This window comes from Nerophis lumbriciformis, linkage group LG01 (assembly GCF_033978685.3).
Source record: "Nerophis lumbriciformis linkage group LG01, RoL_Nlum_v2.1, whole genome shotgun sequence".
In the NCBI taxonomy this organism is placed as follows: domain Eukaryota; kingdom Metazoa; phylum Chordata; class Actinopteri; order Syngnathiformes; family Syngnathidae; genus Nerophis; species Nerophis lumbriciformis.
The window spans coordinates 52,933,391-52,950,476 of record NC_084548.2 but is presented as its reverse complement, the minus strand read 5'-3'; the positions used below and the strand labels follow the sequence as shown (position 1 = coordinate 52,950,476).

Below are 17,086 nucleotides of genomic sequence, written 5' to 3'. Positions count from 1 at the left end.
TGCACTGTAATCATTTTCTATGTAAATTAACAGTAAATTACAGGATAATATATGCATTACTTTCATTGTACCATTGGAATTAATTTACTGTTCAATATATTTGCAGAAATTTCCTGTAATTGCAGAGCTGGGATTTTACAGTTAATTACTATAAAGCTACAACTAACAACTGTAACCCCTTAAGAGTCAAATCCTTTGGAATTTACAGTAATTTGTTGTGTTATTACCAAGGACTATGATTACAATATTTAACTGCAAAATACTTACAAAATACAATATTTTAGCGTGGAAAAAAATGCTGTTCAATGCTGTGAGATCCTAGTAAATGTTGACATGGTTTATACAATCTTGACCATGGAACAAAAGAATGTAAACCTTTTCTTCCAGTATTTAGAAAAACTGTAAATATCATGCCGAGGAAAAGGCTTTGAGTAAGCTGATGTTTTTCGTTATTTGGTTGATGTTGTGAAACAGAAATATGGCCTTAAAGGCCTACTGAAACCCACTACTACCGACCACGCAGTCTGATAGTTTATATATCAATGATGAAATCTTAACATTGCAACACATGCCAATACGGCCGGGTTAGCTTACTAAAATGCAATTTTAAATTTCGCGCGAAATATCCTGCTGAAAACGTCTCGGTATGATGACGTCAGCGCGTGACGTCACGGATTGTGGAGGACATTTTGGGACAGCATGGTGGCCAGTTACTAAGTCGTCTGTTTTCATCGCAAAATTCCACAGTATTCTGGACATCTGTGTTGGTGAATCTTTTGCAATTTGTTCAATGAACAATGGAGACAGCAAAGAAGAAAGCTGAAGGTGGGAAGCGGTGTATTGCGGCCGACTGCAGCAACAACACAAACACAGCCGGTTTTTCATTGTTTACATTCCCGGAAGATGACAGTCAAGTTTTACCATTGGCTTGTGTAGAACTGGGATAACAGAGACTCTTACCAGGAGGACTTTGAGTTGGATATGCAGATGCGGTACCGTGAGTACGCATGCAGCTGCGGCTTCCAAACATTTGATCGCTTGCCCGTACGTGCGTGCCGCTATGTGCATGTCACGTACGTAACTTTGGGGACTTTGGGGAAATATATGTGCTGTATGAACTTTGGGGAGGTGAACGGTACTTTGGGCTGTGGGATTGAGTGTGTTGTGCAGGTGTTTGAGTTGTATTGGCGGGTTATGTGGACGGGAGGGGGGAGCTGTTTGTTATGCGATATTAATTTGTGGCATATTAAATATAAGCCTGGTTGTGTTGTGGCTAATAGAGTATATATATGTCTTGTGTTTATTTACTGTTTTAGTCATTCCCAGCTGAATATCAGGTCCCACCCGCCTCTCACAGCATCTTCCCTATCTGAATCACTCCCACTGCCCTCTAGTCCTTCACTCTCACTTTCCTCATCCACAAATCTTTCATCCTCGCTCAAATTAATGGGGAAATCGTCGCTTTCTCGGTCCGAATCGCTCTCGCTGCTGGTGGCCATGATTGTAAACAATGTGCGGATGTGAGGAGCTCCACAACCTGTGACGTCACGCTACTCGTCTGCTACTTCCGGTACAGGCAAGGCTTTTTTATCAGCGACCAAAAGTTGTGAACTTTATCGTCGATGTTCTCTACTAAATCCTTTCAGCAAAAATATGGCAATATCGCGAAATGATCAAGTATGACATATAGAATGGACCTGCTATCCCCGTTTAAATAAGAAAATCACATTTCAGTAGGCCTTTAATAGTTAACAGCAAATGTTGTATTTGTGTGAAGTGGGAGCAGATATATATTTAACTTATTTCTGCTCCTTTTCATTCATGTTTATTACAATTGTTTTTATTTGATATTGAGTGAATAAAATAAGAATGAAATAAAGCAATACCAAAAATGTCCTGCAGCTTTTTGTATTTTTTATAGGGCTATTTTAATGTAAGTTTAGATTTTTCATTTAATTTGCTTATCGGGAAAAAGAGGAAATACTCTGCCCTGAAAATTGTAGGGCCACTTAAGGCTGTGATAATAAGCGGCTAATTGTCTACTCAAGGTTCGACTGGGTCAGGCAAGAGGTTAAATGGGACAGCACGGCAGAAGGAGGCTCCTGTGATGGATGCTGATGAGAGAAGCCGAGAGAAAAGGGAGACAGAGGCGAGGAGGAGGGTTTAGAGGGAGGTACCAGGTTCAACAGCAACAGATGGGCCTGACGGAGGGCTCAGGTTGTAAACTTTGTGCCCGTAACATCTGTCCGTTTCTCCATCTGCTACACTCGCTGTTTACGGTTTGCTTAGTTGAAACTGATTCATTAGGAAAAACGACACAGGAGGCCATCGGTGTCAATGCATATCAATTATACCAGGAAGAACTAAGCGCTAAGCCCATCGTGGGAACAATGAGTAATATTAATCGTATTTATGTTCTAGTGACATGAATTGTGCATATGTATATAGGAACAACCTGGCTCCATTCAGAACGGTGGTGTGTCGTGTTGCATACTAAGAGGAGCACAAAGCAAGTAAACAAATCCTGGATCTAAAAAATACAATAGTGAATTGAATGCCTGTACTGTACAATCACACTTTTTGGTTTAGTTAACATAACAATTCCCTGATGCTTAGAACAAAATGGAAAGTGACCAGAGAAATGTCTTTCCTTAGACTTAAATCATGGACCAAATGTGCATAATACTCCATCACCCTTAATGTTGTCATTACGATTGAGGTATCATTCACTGAATAACTAAGGAAAATGTTTTAAAAATGCTCTATATACTATTGATATGTCAGCAGAGTGCCCTGTTTTTGTTTAGTTTAGTATATTTGGAACATGCATACAGTTACAATATGTTACATCACATATTTACAGTTTCACATTAAAAAATGTTCTAAATACACCTATTCACTTCCTGTCTCATTCTGTAACACAGACAAATGTATAAATAAAGTAAAAAAAAAAAAATTGTGATGGGTGGAAGATTAGGTCACATTTGTTAGGATTTGTCTTCCTTGTACTTTGTAAACACTTTGCATTTGCAGTTTCTTAAACTGGGTCATTTTAGTACGTTCATTGCATTGCTTAATAGTAGCAATTGATAATTAATATTTTAATTCCACATACTTATATGCTAAATATTTTAGGTGTAGTACGTGCATACGAATGTTTAAAGTTTAATGTTTACCTAATGTTATATCATATATCTTTTAGTGAAAATAATAGTTGTACATTCTTGGATAGGAGGCTACAGTTTGTATTGTGCATAATTTTAGCTGTTTGCAAATGCACAGAATCTTTCAATTTCAATACTTAATTTTAAATATATGTTTATATTAATAAAGAACCACTGATCTGTTTAAGATACACATCAACATTGACCTTCATGCTTTAATGTAGTTTATATGAAAGGTATCTATATGCACATTTTCCCCCTTAAATCAGTACAATACATTGTAATTGCATAAATGTGAATGAATATATTGAAAGTTAAAGTTGTTTTTCCTAGTTTTAAATGATATCAATATACTAAGGATTGAAAAACATGTTTTACATTTTTAAATGAAGCATCCACATGCATAAACCACGCTGTATGCACAATATCCAACTGTATCTAACCTTGACCCTCAGTGTAATGCATCATTTGGCTTAATGACTTAGTTTCAATACATTTCAATGGTTCTGCCCGTTGTGGGATGTGCAACCCCCAACCTCAGAGATTATCCAAACAAATTAACTGTTTTGCACCATTCCCATGCATATACATAAGCCTATCACTCAACATCTGTGCTACTCCGGGGGACAGAACTCACGCTATGGGAAACCTTTGTTCATTTTCTGGTGCTTGAATGGATACATGAGCAGCAGTTAAAAAGCCTAATTCATGAGTTACATGGATGATAAAGAGTGTTTGCAGTATGTGAATCCCACAGTTGTGATGTAAGTCTTCAAATGTGTGGTTCTTTTCACTCAACCGAAACTTAGGTCGATGCACAGCAATCGCTTGACTCTGGAATGATCGAACCAAAAAGTAACAGAAGTGCAACTACCGTATTTTCCGCACCATAAGCCGCCCTGGGTTATAAGCCGCGCCTTCAATGAACGGCATATTTCAAAACTTTGTCCACCTATAAGCCGCCCCGTGTTATAAGCCGCATCTAACTGCGCTAAAGGGAATGTCAAAAAAACAGTCAGATAGGTCAGTCAAACTTTAATAATATATTAAAAACCAGCGTTCTAACAACTCTGTTCACTCCCAAAATGTACGGTAATGTGCAAATGTGCAATCACAAACATAGTAAAATTCAAAATAGTGCAGAGCAATAGCAATGTCACAACACACAAAATAAACATAACGCTCACTTTCTGAAGTTATTCTTCATTCATAAATCCCTCGAATTCTTCTGCTTCGGTGTCCGAATTAAAAAGTTGGGCGAATACGGGATCCAAAATGGCCAGCTCCGTCTCGTCGAAGTCATCAGAGTCAATGTTGCTATTGTTGTCCAGCAGTTCCGTGAATCCTGCCTTCCGGAAAGTTCGGACCACAGTTGAGACCGATATATCCGCCCAGGCATTTACAATCCACTGGCAGATGTTGGCGTATGTCGTCCGGCGCTGTCTCCCTGTCTTAGTGGCGCAGGTCATCTTGTTGCTTCAATTCTCTTGCTGCTGCTCTATTTCCGTGTTCTACTGCGTGACTTATTGCCTTGAGTTTGAATTCTGCGTTGTACGCGTGTCTCTTAATAGGAGCCATTTTGTGGTCTTTACAGATGTAAACACACAAATGAAATGAAACGTAATATCCGCGCACTTCTTCTTCTACGGGGGCGGGTGGTTGCTTACAGTAGAAGAAGAAGTGCTTCCTCTTCTATGGGGGCGGGTGCTTACCTTGGCGGTTGCTTACCGTAGAAGAAGAAGCGCTTCCTCTTCTACGGGGAAAAAAGATGGCGGCTGTTTACCGTAGTTGCGAGACCTAAACTTTATGAAAATGAATCTTAATATTAATCCATATATAAAGCGCACCGGGTTATAAGCCGCACTGTCAGCTTTTGAGTAAATTTGTGGTTTTTAGGTGCGGCTAATAGTGCGGAAAATACGGTATTTCAAGTAGACCATAACTTCACCCCTGTTGCAGTGCATCCGGAAAATATTAACAGCACTTCACTTTTTCCACATGTTATCTTACAGCCTTATCCTAAAATGGAATAAATCAATTTTTGTCCTCAAAAGTACCCTATAATGGCAACGTGAAAAGTTTTTTTTTTTTAAAGAAATGTTTGAAAATGTATTTAAGATTAAAAAAAAAAACATGTCACATGTACATAAGTATTCATAGCCTTTGCGCAATACTTTGATGATGCACCTTTGGCAGCAATCACAGCCTCAAGTCTTTTTGAATAGAATGCCACAGGCTTGACACACCTAATTTTGGGGAATTTTGCCTATTCAGTTTAGCAGCACCTCTCAAGCTCCATCAGATTGGATTGGAAGCGTTGGTTTACATCCAGGATGTCACGGTACATTGCTGCATTCATCTTAGTCTAGTCAAGGAGGCAACCAAGAACCCGATGGTCTCTCTCTCAAAGCATTCCTCAGTGGAGAGAGAAGGATCTTCCACCTTCCAGAAGGATGACCATCTCTGCAGTAATCCACCAACCAGGCCTGTATGGAATAAAGGCCCGAAGGAAGCCAAAAGACAACCGTGTCATCAGCATACAGTACTAACTTTAAGTCCTTTGTAACTTTAAAAATGTTTGTATAGAGATTCAACAATTGTGGTCCCAGGACTGATCCCTTCACACATTGCTTCCTGTTGGTCAAGTAGCTCCTTACCCAGTTCAAGACCAACCTTCAAATGCCATACCGTTCTAATTTGTTAATTATGATTGTGTCAAATGCCTTCGTTAGATCCATAAACACTGTAGCTGCGCACGGTTTACCATCTGTTGCCTAATATCTTCCATTATTTTGATTAATGCCATCGATGTAAAAATGTTAGCTTATAGTCTGTATCCATATTGGTATTCTGAGTGCTCTATATTTCTTTGTGAATTTGTCCAATGTTAGTTTTTAATGATTTTAGAAAGTATTTATAAACTTTATACATTTCTTGTCTGCATTTTATAAATCGGCACAACTTTAACTATTTTTAGTTTGGGAATTTGCCTGTTTGAAACAATAGGTTACTGATATACATTAATGGTTGTAAACTCTCATTAACATTTATCATCTCCATATAAATTATCTTACAAACAAGTGAGGTTTTGGATTTACATTTAACAAATTTAACCATTTTATCTTGAAACAGAGTTGAGATTTCTATCAACGGTGTCCTTCAAGTCCTCAACTGACACTAGTTCTGGAATAATTTCCTCCAGTTTTGGCTCAATATAAACAAAGTTATTAAAGCTTTCAACTACTTCCATCATGTTGCCATTTTTAATGATTCCGTCTGAGAACTATTGAGTGTAATCACTCTTAGTACCTGTAATATTTTTTTCTACATGTTAATAGTAAGCTAGTTATTGTAGCTTGCTTTTATAGGTTTTTTAATTAGTTTCTGCTACTGTAGAGGTTTGTGCTATACATTTTTATGTACAATTCATTCTTCTAGTAAAGTTCTTCAATGTCTCATTTTAGGTCCTCTTTTTCATCACATTGGCTATTCCAGTGTTTTTCAACCTTTTTTGAGCCAAGGTGCAGTATTTTCATTTAAAAAATCCAGAGGCACACCACCAGCAGAAATCATTAAAAATTTAAACTCCGCAGACAAAAAGTCGTCGCAATTGTTAGATATGAATTTAAACCATAACCAAGCATGCATCACTATAGCTCTTGTCTCAAAGTAGTTCTGTCACATCACACCGTGACTTAAGAGTTTTTTGGTGTTGACCCGTGTGTAGTGTTTTAGTTCTTGTCTTGAACTCCTATTTTGGTGGCTTTTCCTAATTTGTTGGTATTTTCCTGTTGCAGTTTCATGTCTTCCTTTGAGCGCTATTCCCTGTACCTGCTTTGTTTTAGCAATCAAGAATAGTTAAATTGTTGCTATCTTTTTTTGTGTGGACATTGTCATGTACGGATATACTTTGTGGACGCCGTCTCTGCTCCACACGCTGTAAGTCTTTGCGGTTGTCCAGCATTCGGTTTACTTTGTAGCCAGTTCAGTTTTAGTTTCGTTCTGCATAGCTTCAATGCCTTTTCTTAGGGGCACTCAACTTTTGTTTATTTTTGGTTTAAGCTTTAGATACCTTTTTACCTTCACACTGCCTCCTCATATTGTGATCACGACAAACCGTCGTCTCACACGACGTGTATCCGACATCTAAAAAGCAATTAGCTACCGGCTTCCACCTACTAGTACGGTAGAACACAGTTACTCTGCAGAGCTCTTGACATTTTCAGATTAGTATTACTGGTTTGCAAACATTATTTTTAACCCAAATAGGTGAAACTGCATAATCTCACACTAGTTGAAAAATACTGGGCTATTCAACTGGTAGGCCGCAAAAAAACTTTTTTGAAAGGTTTTTCAAACAGCAGAGCATTGGTGACTGTCAAAATAGACCAAATTCAATGGTCTACTGTAGATGACACTGGTTATCTGGAATATACAAAAGCCCCTCTAGTCTTTAGCTTTCTGAAAATATAGCTCCCAAAGCTACTTAGTTGAATAGCCCTGCATTAGACAATCAAGAGCAGAAGGACAAGAGATGGCATAATTTTAATCCCAGTCTCCATCCCTCTAGGCCTCTCATGGGAAGTTTCATGCAGCAAAATTAATTTCCCATGACTTTATTAGAAGAGAACATTAACACGATTACTGACAGTTGTAAACAAGAGCACACTGCCCTGCATTTTCAGTCTTTGGCTGCCGGTTCTCAATGCTCCTCCCAGGGTTGGGAGTGTTGTGACGGACCCTCTCAGTGCACACTGTCCCTCTATTTGTAACAGATGTTACTGAGGCAACAGTTGGTACTGGAGGGGAGGGACTTGACGCCATCTGTCCAGGGTCAAGGTTTGAAAAGGGATGCAAGAGATGGCTGCAAGTTGAGGAATATGGTAAGTATGGCTTTGAGACGGGGGAATATAGACCGCATTGTAATCCAGCTCAATGTGAGCTTTCATCCAAGATTGCTTTTGTAGCACTAGAGAGCTTCAAGAGTTTGTGCCCTGCCACACTTTAAAAAAAACTGAGTACAAAAGCACCATCCTGTGGTAAGCATTAACACTGCAACAAGGCATATGTAAAAATATATACAAAACTTTATTTATATTGTGCACATTAATCAAATGCAAGTTTAATGTAACAATTTAATGACCTCAAGGACCTTATCGATCTCATCCCGAAGACATGCCATCCTCTTATGACAAACTTTTCTCTAAAAACAAAAAGGGACAGATTAAAAAGTGCAAATGTAATCTGGCATAGCTTCAATCAATGCAATATCACTCACAACAAAAACCTTTATTCTCTCCTTCTCAACATGATAAAATTCAGGCACAGTCAGGTGGATAAAGTCTTTCTTCATGGTGAGGAATCCACAAGTAGGTGAGCGTTTTATGTGTTCATTCCTGGAGAGTCAAAATGCCATGAAAGTATTTACATGTGGCCCACAAGTAAGTAGGTGAAGTAAAACAATTCAACTAAAACAGGAGCAACATCATAAAAAGGATACCAAGTGGATTAAAAATGATAGTTAACAGGTGCATTAACTAAAAGCTTTACTAAAAAGAGAAGTTTTCGAATGTTTCTTAAAAGTATCAACACAGTCAAGATCACGGAGGGACTGGTGCAAGTTGTTCCAGAGTCTGGGAGTTACAGCCTGGAATGCCAGGTCTCTACGAGTTTTAAAATGAGTTTTTGGGATCTTTAGAAGACCGGGACAATAGCATAATTTCTCCTGAAAAGTATTGTATTGATCATAACTTATGCAGATTTCTTATTTTATGTATATTCATTAAATATGATCAATAAGCTTCACAACTCAATTCCTGCAAATCAATTTCTTTACGCAAAGTTTACCCAGCTGTACAGTAGCACTGAACCTTAAGAGTGCCCCAACTTAAGTGTTTTAATACAAGAGCTGTCTGTTGGCTAATTTTTATGCTTTAAAAATGTGTTACAGGCATCCCAGCCATTAGTTAGTGTAGCAAATGTATAAGACCCTGTATATTTTTAATAACTACCGACCTGTATCCAACTTGCAGTTCTTAAGTAAAATTTTAGAAAACTGTTCAACCAAATCAATGACTCTTAAATTGAAATATTTGAGAAATACATCAGGTGGAATATCGATAAAAAAAGCTCAGTGTTGGTTCTGCTGGATTTGAAGTGCCGCTTTTGAGACAGTGGACTATCACATTTTATTAAGCATACTTAGGCCCGCTCTGGTAATGTTTTGGTTCAGCTCTTCTCTCATATGTTTTTATGAAAGTATGGATGCATGTTCCTCGGGAACCCATGAGATAAGATGTGGGGTTCCTCAAGGCTTAATGTTTTAGGTTGCATTCTTTTTAAATCTTTACATGCTGCCTCTTGGGGACGTCATTAGGAGACACAACATCAGTTTCCACAGTTAGGCTGATGATACACAGTTGTACATTGTCGTGTTACCCGATAACACAGGACCAATAAATACACTTTTTAAACTGCATTTCAGACAGCAAGACATGGATGGCAGTGAATTTCCTACAGTTCAACCAGGACAAACATAGGTTTTAGTTATAGTTCATGAAGACTCGAGGGAGAAACTCTAACCAAAATTACAACACTTTAAACCAACAGTCTATAAAAAATAATCTGGGTGTTTTTTTTGATTCCACGCTGACTATCATCCCACGTATTAAAATGTTTACAAAAAATAGGTTTTTATCATCTTAAGAACATAGCCACAGTCCGCTCGTTTATCTCATGCCAACACTGAGGTGTTAATGATGCATGCTTTTATTTCCTGACGTTTAGACTATTGTAATGCCTTGCTCTCTGGCTTTCCCAAAAGAATATCAGAAGTCTACAATTACAAAACTCAGCTGCACGCGTGCTGACGCGGACCAGAGGGCGGGAGCACATTACACAAGTTTTAAAGTCACTGCATTGGCTCCCTGTCCGCTTCAGGGTCGATTTTAAAAGTTATTAGCTTTTAAATGTCCTGATGCTTTTATCGTATCAACCCTTGTGTATCCTGAGGGCCTCTGGAACTGGCCTTTTCTCTTTACCAAATACCACAACTAAGACCCACAGTGAGGCATCATTTCGCCACTTGACTTTTTTTCTTTTCTTTTTTTCTTTTCTTTTTTTCTTTTTTTTTCTTTTTAAGTCTAAAGACACCTTTTTACTGATCTTAAGCTTTGTTGATTATTTTGTTGTGTTCTCTTAATTATTAATATTACTACCATTATTCGCTCAATGTTATGTTTTTATTAACTTGTTAATGTAATATTTGTATCATTTATTTTATACTATTTTTTTCGATTGCGTTAATTTGTTATTCTCCTGTGTGGATGCCTGAAAGGTGGCGTTTTCCCCCAAATCTTTAGTTCCAAGCCATGTTGTTTTTGCTGGTTATTGTCAATAGTGCTGCGTGTATGTTTTCTTTGCTTCTTTTTGTACAGCACTTTGTTTGCCACTTGCCTGTGTACGAAAAGTGCTAAATAGTTTGATTTGAACAGCATGATCTGAGTAGTGTGGTCTCTATTAGCCAATACTATTGTATTGATATTTTTAATTTATGCAGTCATTTTTATGCTTGAAAATGGTTAATGAAGGACAAAAAGTACTTTGGAAAAAAATTAAACTACACAAACAATATGCAATATTTAAAACTTGATGGAATGAGCAACAACTGTATAATAAAACAAAACGTTTCACTTGTTTATTTCAAAAAAAATAATTACAAAAAATGCTGGTTGTCTAGTTTTGGTTTCAAATTAAAAAACAAACACTGACCATGGAATCCGGGTTAACATGAAATTGTCTTATTGGTGGGACAAAGAGCGGGTAATAAGTTTGCCCTACATCAGGGGTGTCAAACTTGGTTTCATTGAGGGCCATATCACAGTTATGGTTGCCGTCAGAGGGCCGCTTTTAACAATGAGTAATAAATGAACATACATACAGTACATATACATATATATATACACACACACACACACACACACACACACAATACACTATATTTTTTACATAAGCTATAACAAAAAATAACATTTTACTTTAAAAACTGACAGTTCAGTCACCAGAATTTTACAGTAAAAATCAGTGAGTTTTTTTTACAGCATATAAAAAAATGTAATAAATGGAATGGAAAAACTATACTGTTTTTAGCGGTAAAATTCAACAGAGCTGCCAGTTTGTTTTTTAACCGTAAAATCTTGTTTAAATGTCTTGTTTATGGAAAAAAAACAGTACCAAAGTGGATTTTACGGTAAAAAAAAACTGTCGGCGGAATTTAACCGTAAAATCCATTGTCAATTTTACAGTCTAAAATTTGATTGATAATTTCATTTGAAATCATAAGTCAAGCAGATATTCAAGTACAGTATTTCTTTATTTTAACAAAAAATATTTTTGGAACACAACATTTTGATAATATTTAATGTTCAAAGATATGTAATCGCATGCAGTACATGCTTTTTAATGTCAAAAGGGAAAGAACAAATATATTTAGTAAGAAAAGATTAAGCATTTTATTAGTGCATATTTTCAGGCTTTCGCGGGCCACATAAAATAGTGTGGCGGGCCAGATTTGGCCCCCGGGCCTTGAGTTTGACACAGTGCCCTACATAAAACCCTCCTGTCATCAATTTCTTCCGTTGACATTTTACAAATTATTTTAGATTTTCACCGTAGTACGTAAAAGGAATAATACTTTTATTTCTAAATCTGTCTCAATTCCGTCTTCCAGGGCACGGCTAGCAGCCCATTGAACATATTTGGTTAATTCTCCTACGACTATTATTTCAAATTAAATGTAGGTTTTACACACCAGGGTTCGTCATCGGGCTCCCATCCTTCCAGTTCGATCAGACAGAAGAAACAGCAGACAACATCAGGCTCATTCTCACTGGGACAGTGCACAAAGCCAGCCTTGGCCATCTGTAAACACCAAACCGCTTCAGCAGTTACTTGAAACATAAAATGTGTACATACTGGACATAGCAACTTTATCAAAGTGGGTGAGATGTGATACATATCCACTAGATGCCACTGTTTATCAAGTTTGTGTCCTTCCAAAATTATTTCAGCTTCCACTGAATAGCCATTTTTCCCCACTGAAAACACAGCCAAGTTTTATTTTGCTGGTTGTACATCCAAATATGTACCAAAAACTGACTGTATTCGGGGTGTCCTGATACGGTTTCACTTCCGAATTGATACTGAAAGATATGATAATACGATATCAGCACAAGTCATGATACATACTTATATTTTGTATTGTGGAAAATGTTTAATCAAGTGAAATTAGTCAAACAGAATACTTTTAGGTATGAAAAACCTTGGTGTAACTGTCCATGTTTAAGTAGTCCCTACACTAGACATTTGATTTTAGGCTAATTGGTCAGAGCCACAGGAGCGCAGTGCTGGTTTTAAGTACCTTTTGCAAAATTGTAAGTCTCTGAATTTTTTTATTTTTTTTTAACTGAACTTGTTGAAAAGTCCAAATGATCAATCAAAAATTTACTTATATAGCCCTTAATCACAGATGTCTCAAAGGGCTGCACAAGCCACAACAGTATCCTCTGCTCAGATCCATATCAGGGCAAGAAAAAAAACTAAACCCAGTGGGGACAACAACAAACTTTGGAAGGCATTGCAGATGTGGGGATTCCCCCGGGTGATTGGTGCAATGGATACAGTTAATGTGAGAGTTATTAACTGTATTGCATCTGTTACGTTATGAGAAAAAAGGGGACCTAAAATAGAACCTTGAGGCACACCACTTGTATAAACTAAAGTTGAACAAATGACAACATGAAGTAAACATGCTATTGTAAGACCTTAGTTACATAAATCACATTACCAAAAAAAAAAGTGTAACTGCCAAAAAGGAGAGGACTTAAAGGGGTGCCCTGAGGAACAACTTACTTATGTACATCACCCCAGTGTTCCAAGTTTGGTCAAATGTCAATGCAAAGATCTGCCAATGTCTTTACAGTGATCCAAGTTCCTCTATACAACAGGAAATTGTACCATTTTCAGGACTTTGCTGAACTTTTTTTTTTTTAACTGAACCTGGGGGCCAGTATGGTGTCATTCCCAGACCGAATTTGGCCCCAAGGACGGCAGTTGAATTAATCTGGTCTAGAATGTACATTTCAGCCACATGACAGATTTTGAATAGACAAATTGTGACTGATATATGAAAACACGCCAGTAAAGAAGACTACTTTTACAACATGTTTTAAAGACTATTTAAGAAAACTGTCAACACCCATCCATCCATTTTATACCGCTTGTCCTTTTTGGGTCATGGGGGGTACTGGAGTCTCTCAGCTGCATTCGGGCAGAAGGCGGTGTACACCCTGGACAAGTCGCCACCTCATCGCAGGGCCAACACAGATAAACATTCACACTCAATTTAGTGTTGCCAATCAACCTTAGACTTCCTTTTATTGTCATTCAAATTTGAACTTTACAGTACAGATAAGAACAAAATTCTGTTGCATTAAGTCGTAGTGCAGGATAAAAGCAAGAAGGTGCAGATATAGATTACTGTACAGATAAATATATTGCACTTTTGCATATGCATCCACGTTTATGGATGTATGTTATTTTGTCTTTATATTCCAGCGAGTTAATCCGTTTTTGGGGGGAATTGTGGGGATTATTATGATGCATCCCCAGGTGCATGTCTTTGGAGGTGGGAGGAAGCTGGAGTCGCCGCAGGGAACCCACGCAGTCACAGGGAGAACATGCAAACTCTACACAAAAGACCCAGAGCCCGGGGCTCAAACCCAGGACCTTCGAATTGTGAGGCAAATGCAATAACCCCCGTTTCACCATGCTAACAGTCAACATTCAGCCATTAAATAAGATGAAACATTTGTGCAACAGAGGCTGGCTGTGCAAGTATACGTTGGAAGCATCACTCCCTGACACCTTAAGAGTTAGCGCATTGGCGTTGACGGCTACAGTTCTCAGCTCAATGCCTGGTGCTCCAACACCCAGTCTTGAGACCAGGGCAGCAGGGGCTGGACCAGGTTGCATATAAGAATATGCATGATAATTGCAAGTGGTCCATATAAACAAGATCAGCATTAGGGAGAATCATGGTCTCTTGGGGGCTTTTGGGCTCTGTGGGGTTAACAGTAACATGGCCTACAATGTTGCACATGCAGGATATGTCATCAGCACATCAATCAAAAGAAAAGAGGGAAGGCAGATTGTCTCTACTCTGGACTCCTTTACAGTGAAACTGAATCCGGCACCTGCTGGATGGTAATTTACATGCTGTCCCAGAAGAGTAGAGGGTAGTGATGGGTCCGGCAACACCGATGCATCGGCGCATGCGTCGAGCTCATAGAGCGAAACCATGTGTCGGTGCGCGTACCGATTTTAGAAAGTCACGTGACCGATCAAGAGCTGTTTTGGTCACGTGACCGATGCGAACTGTGTCACACTGACACCTCCTCTGTGCCCTGTGAGCGGGTCTTTTCTACAGCCGGAGAAATAATAACTAAGAAGAGAAAGCGTCTAAAATTGAATACGTTGGAAAAACTGTTTTTTTTTTTAATAAAAATGTGTAAAAATAAATAAATAATAATTTCCAGGTCCACAAGCATCCGCATTCACAACACGTTCTTAGATTTCCATGTTATGATACATGTTCACATTATTTGACTGTATCTAAAAAAGATAAAACATATATTTTTATTTAAATGAAGTTATGAAATAATCCTAAATGAAATACAATGACTTGGTTTATACTATTGTATATACTAGTTCATAAAATTAGTGTCAGTTGAGTCGGTCCATAGGTTGCCTGTAGGGATTTTTAATGTCCAGCAGATGTCAGTATTTAGTGACACAGTATCGACACAGTATCAATACAGTTTGGAAATGTGTCGAAACGCTTTTTTTTTCATATGAAGCCTCATCAACCCATCACTAGTAGAGGGCAAAAGTATAAAACGGTAGTGATGGGTCCGGCAACACCGATGCATCGGCGCATGCGTCGAGCTAATAGAGCGAAACCCTGTGTCGGTGCGCGTACCGCTTTTAGAAAGTCACGTGACCGATCATGAGCTGTTTTGGTCACGTGACCGATACGCGAACTGTGTCGCACTGACGCTGACTCTGTGCCCTGTGAGCGGGTCTTTTCTACAGCCGGAGAAATAATAACTAAGAAGAGAAAGCGTCTAAAATTGAATACGTTGGAAAAACTGTTTTTTTTTTAAATAAAAATGTGTAAAAAAAATAAATAATAATTTCCAGGTCCACAAGCATCCTCATTCACAACACGTTCTCTTAGATTTCCATGTTATGATACATGTTCACATTATTTATTGACTGTATCTAAAAAAGACAAAAAATATATTTTTACTTAAATGAAGTCATGAAATAATCCTAAATGAAATACAATGACTTGGTTTATATTATTGTATATACTAGGTCAGTGGTTCTCAACCTTTTTTCAGCAATGTACCCCCTGTGAATTTTTTTTAATTCAAGTACCCCCTAATCAGAGCAAAGCATTTTTGGTTGAAAAAAAAAATACAGCACTATGTCTTCAGTTTCTGATTTATTAAATTGTATAACAGTGCAAAATATTGCTCATTTGTAGTGGTCTTTCTTGAACTATTTGGAAAAAAAGATATAAAAATAACTAAAAACTTGTTGAAAAATAAACAAGTGATTCAATTATAAATAAAGATTTCTACACATAGAAGTAATCATCAACTTAAAGTGCCCTCTTTGGGGATTGTATTAGAGATCCATCTGGATTCATGAACTTAATTCTAAACATTTCTTCACAAAAAAAAATCTTTAACATCAATATTTATGGAACATGTCCACAAAAAATCTAGCTGTCAACACTGAATATTGCATTGTTGCATTTCTTTTCACAGTTCTTTTTGACATGCATTTTAGTGACAAACCTGAGCTTGTGCTTCACTGAGTTTATGAACTTACATTCATATTTTGTTGAAGTATTATTCAATAAATATATTTATAAAGGATTTTTGAATTTTTGCTATTTTTAGAATATTAAAAAAAAATCTCACGTACCCCTTGGCATACCTTCAAGTACCCCCAGGGGTACACGTACCCCCATTAGAGAACCACTGTACTAGGTCATAAAATCAGTGTCAGTTGAGTCGGTCCATAGTTGCCTGTAGGGATTTTTAATGTCCAGCAGATGTCAGTATTTAGTGACACAGTATCAACACAGTATCAATACAGTTTTGCAATGTGTCGAAACGCTTCATGACGCCTCATCAACCCATCACTATAAAACGGTAAACAAAAGCCAATCAGAGCGATATTCTCACCTTTTCAGGCGTGCAGTTACAATCCTCTCGAAAGGGCCAGTCTGCAAAGGTTTTCTCACGTAAATCTTGACTGTACATCTTTCCATGTGTCTGAAACCTTCTTGTTAAGACGTCTATACTGGCCATGACTACACCGAGATGGATCCGGCCCAGCATTTGGAGCTTATGTAGACACTTAACACTAATGAACCCACAGGTGACGTTATGAGCTTACACAGGAGATTTCACTTCAAACTGATTTGACTCAGGTTGAAAAAGGTTTTTTTATTTTTTATTGAGAAGTTTATTGACATCTTAAAGAATTGAACCCATGTAGGGCTTTAGAAAGGCAAACGGATGGCACAAAAAGCCAAAAAGCATTAAACATTCATCACATTTGATACATTCAATAATAAAAGATATATAACCTGTAACATTACGGGGTGTGGGCATGAAACGATGCATGGAAGTCACATAGTCACTTTTTCACTTATATAAAGTATTTATATATAGACTACAAACATATGAGCTGCAGGACCTTAGTTTTAATTGAAAAGGAGTGGTAAAAAAGTTAACTCAACTATAATCAAATTATCTAGTTAAATAACATACAACACAAATAAACAA

At 37.7% G+C, this 17,086-nt stretch overlaps 1 protein-coding gene across 1 annotated transcript; it reads right to left on the bottom strand.

The window, feature by feature from the left end:
- Positions 1–8,233: 8,233 nt before the first annotated feature.
- birc5b (baculoviral IAP repeat containing 5b) lies at positions 8,234–16,648 on the bottom strand. The gene is made up of 4 exons (XM_061986558.2): positions 16,481–16,648; positions 11,974–12,083; positions 8,443–8,560; positions 8,234–8,367 (listed from the first exon to the last, which is right to left on the bottom strand). Exons 1-4 carry the CDS (start codon positions 16,634–16,636, stop codon positions 8,287–8,289), a joined length of 465 nt encoding a protein of 154 aa, XP_061842542.1. The 5' UTR covers positions 16,637–16,648; the 3' UTR covers positions 8,234–8,286.
- Positions 16,649–17,086: the final 438 nt, after the last annotated feature.

What these genes read in the sequence shown, in the direction of transcription:
- birc5b (XM_061986558.2), bottom strand. Translation starts at nt 16,636, where the DNA reads ATGCTGGGCCGGATCCATCTCGGTGTAGTCATGGCCAGTATAGACGTC. An exon ending in GTAACTGCACGCCTGAAAAG is followed by an intron (nt 12,084 to 16,480) that starts GTGAGAATATCG and finishes TGGTGTTTACAG; the next exon opens with ATGGCCAAGGCTGGCTTTGT. An exon ending in AGAGAATAAAGGTTTTTGTT is followed by an intron (nt 8,368 to 8,442) that starts GTGAGTGATATT and finishes TTTTGTTTTTAG; the next exon opens with AGAAAAGTTTGTCATAAGAG.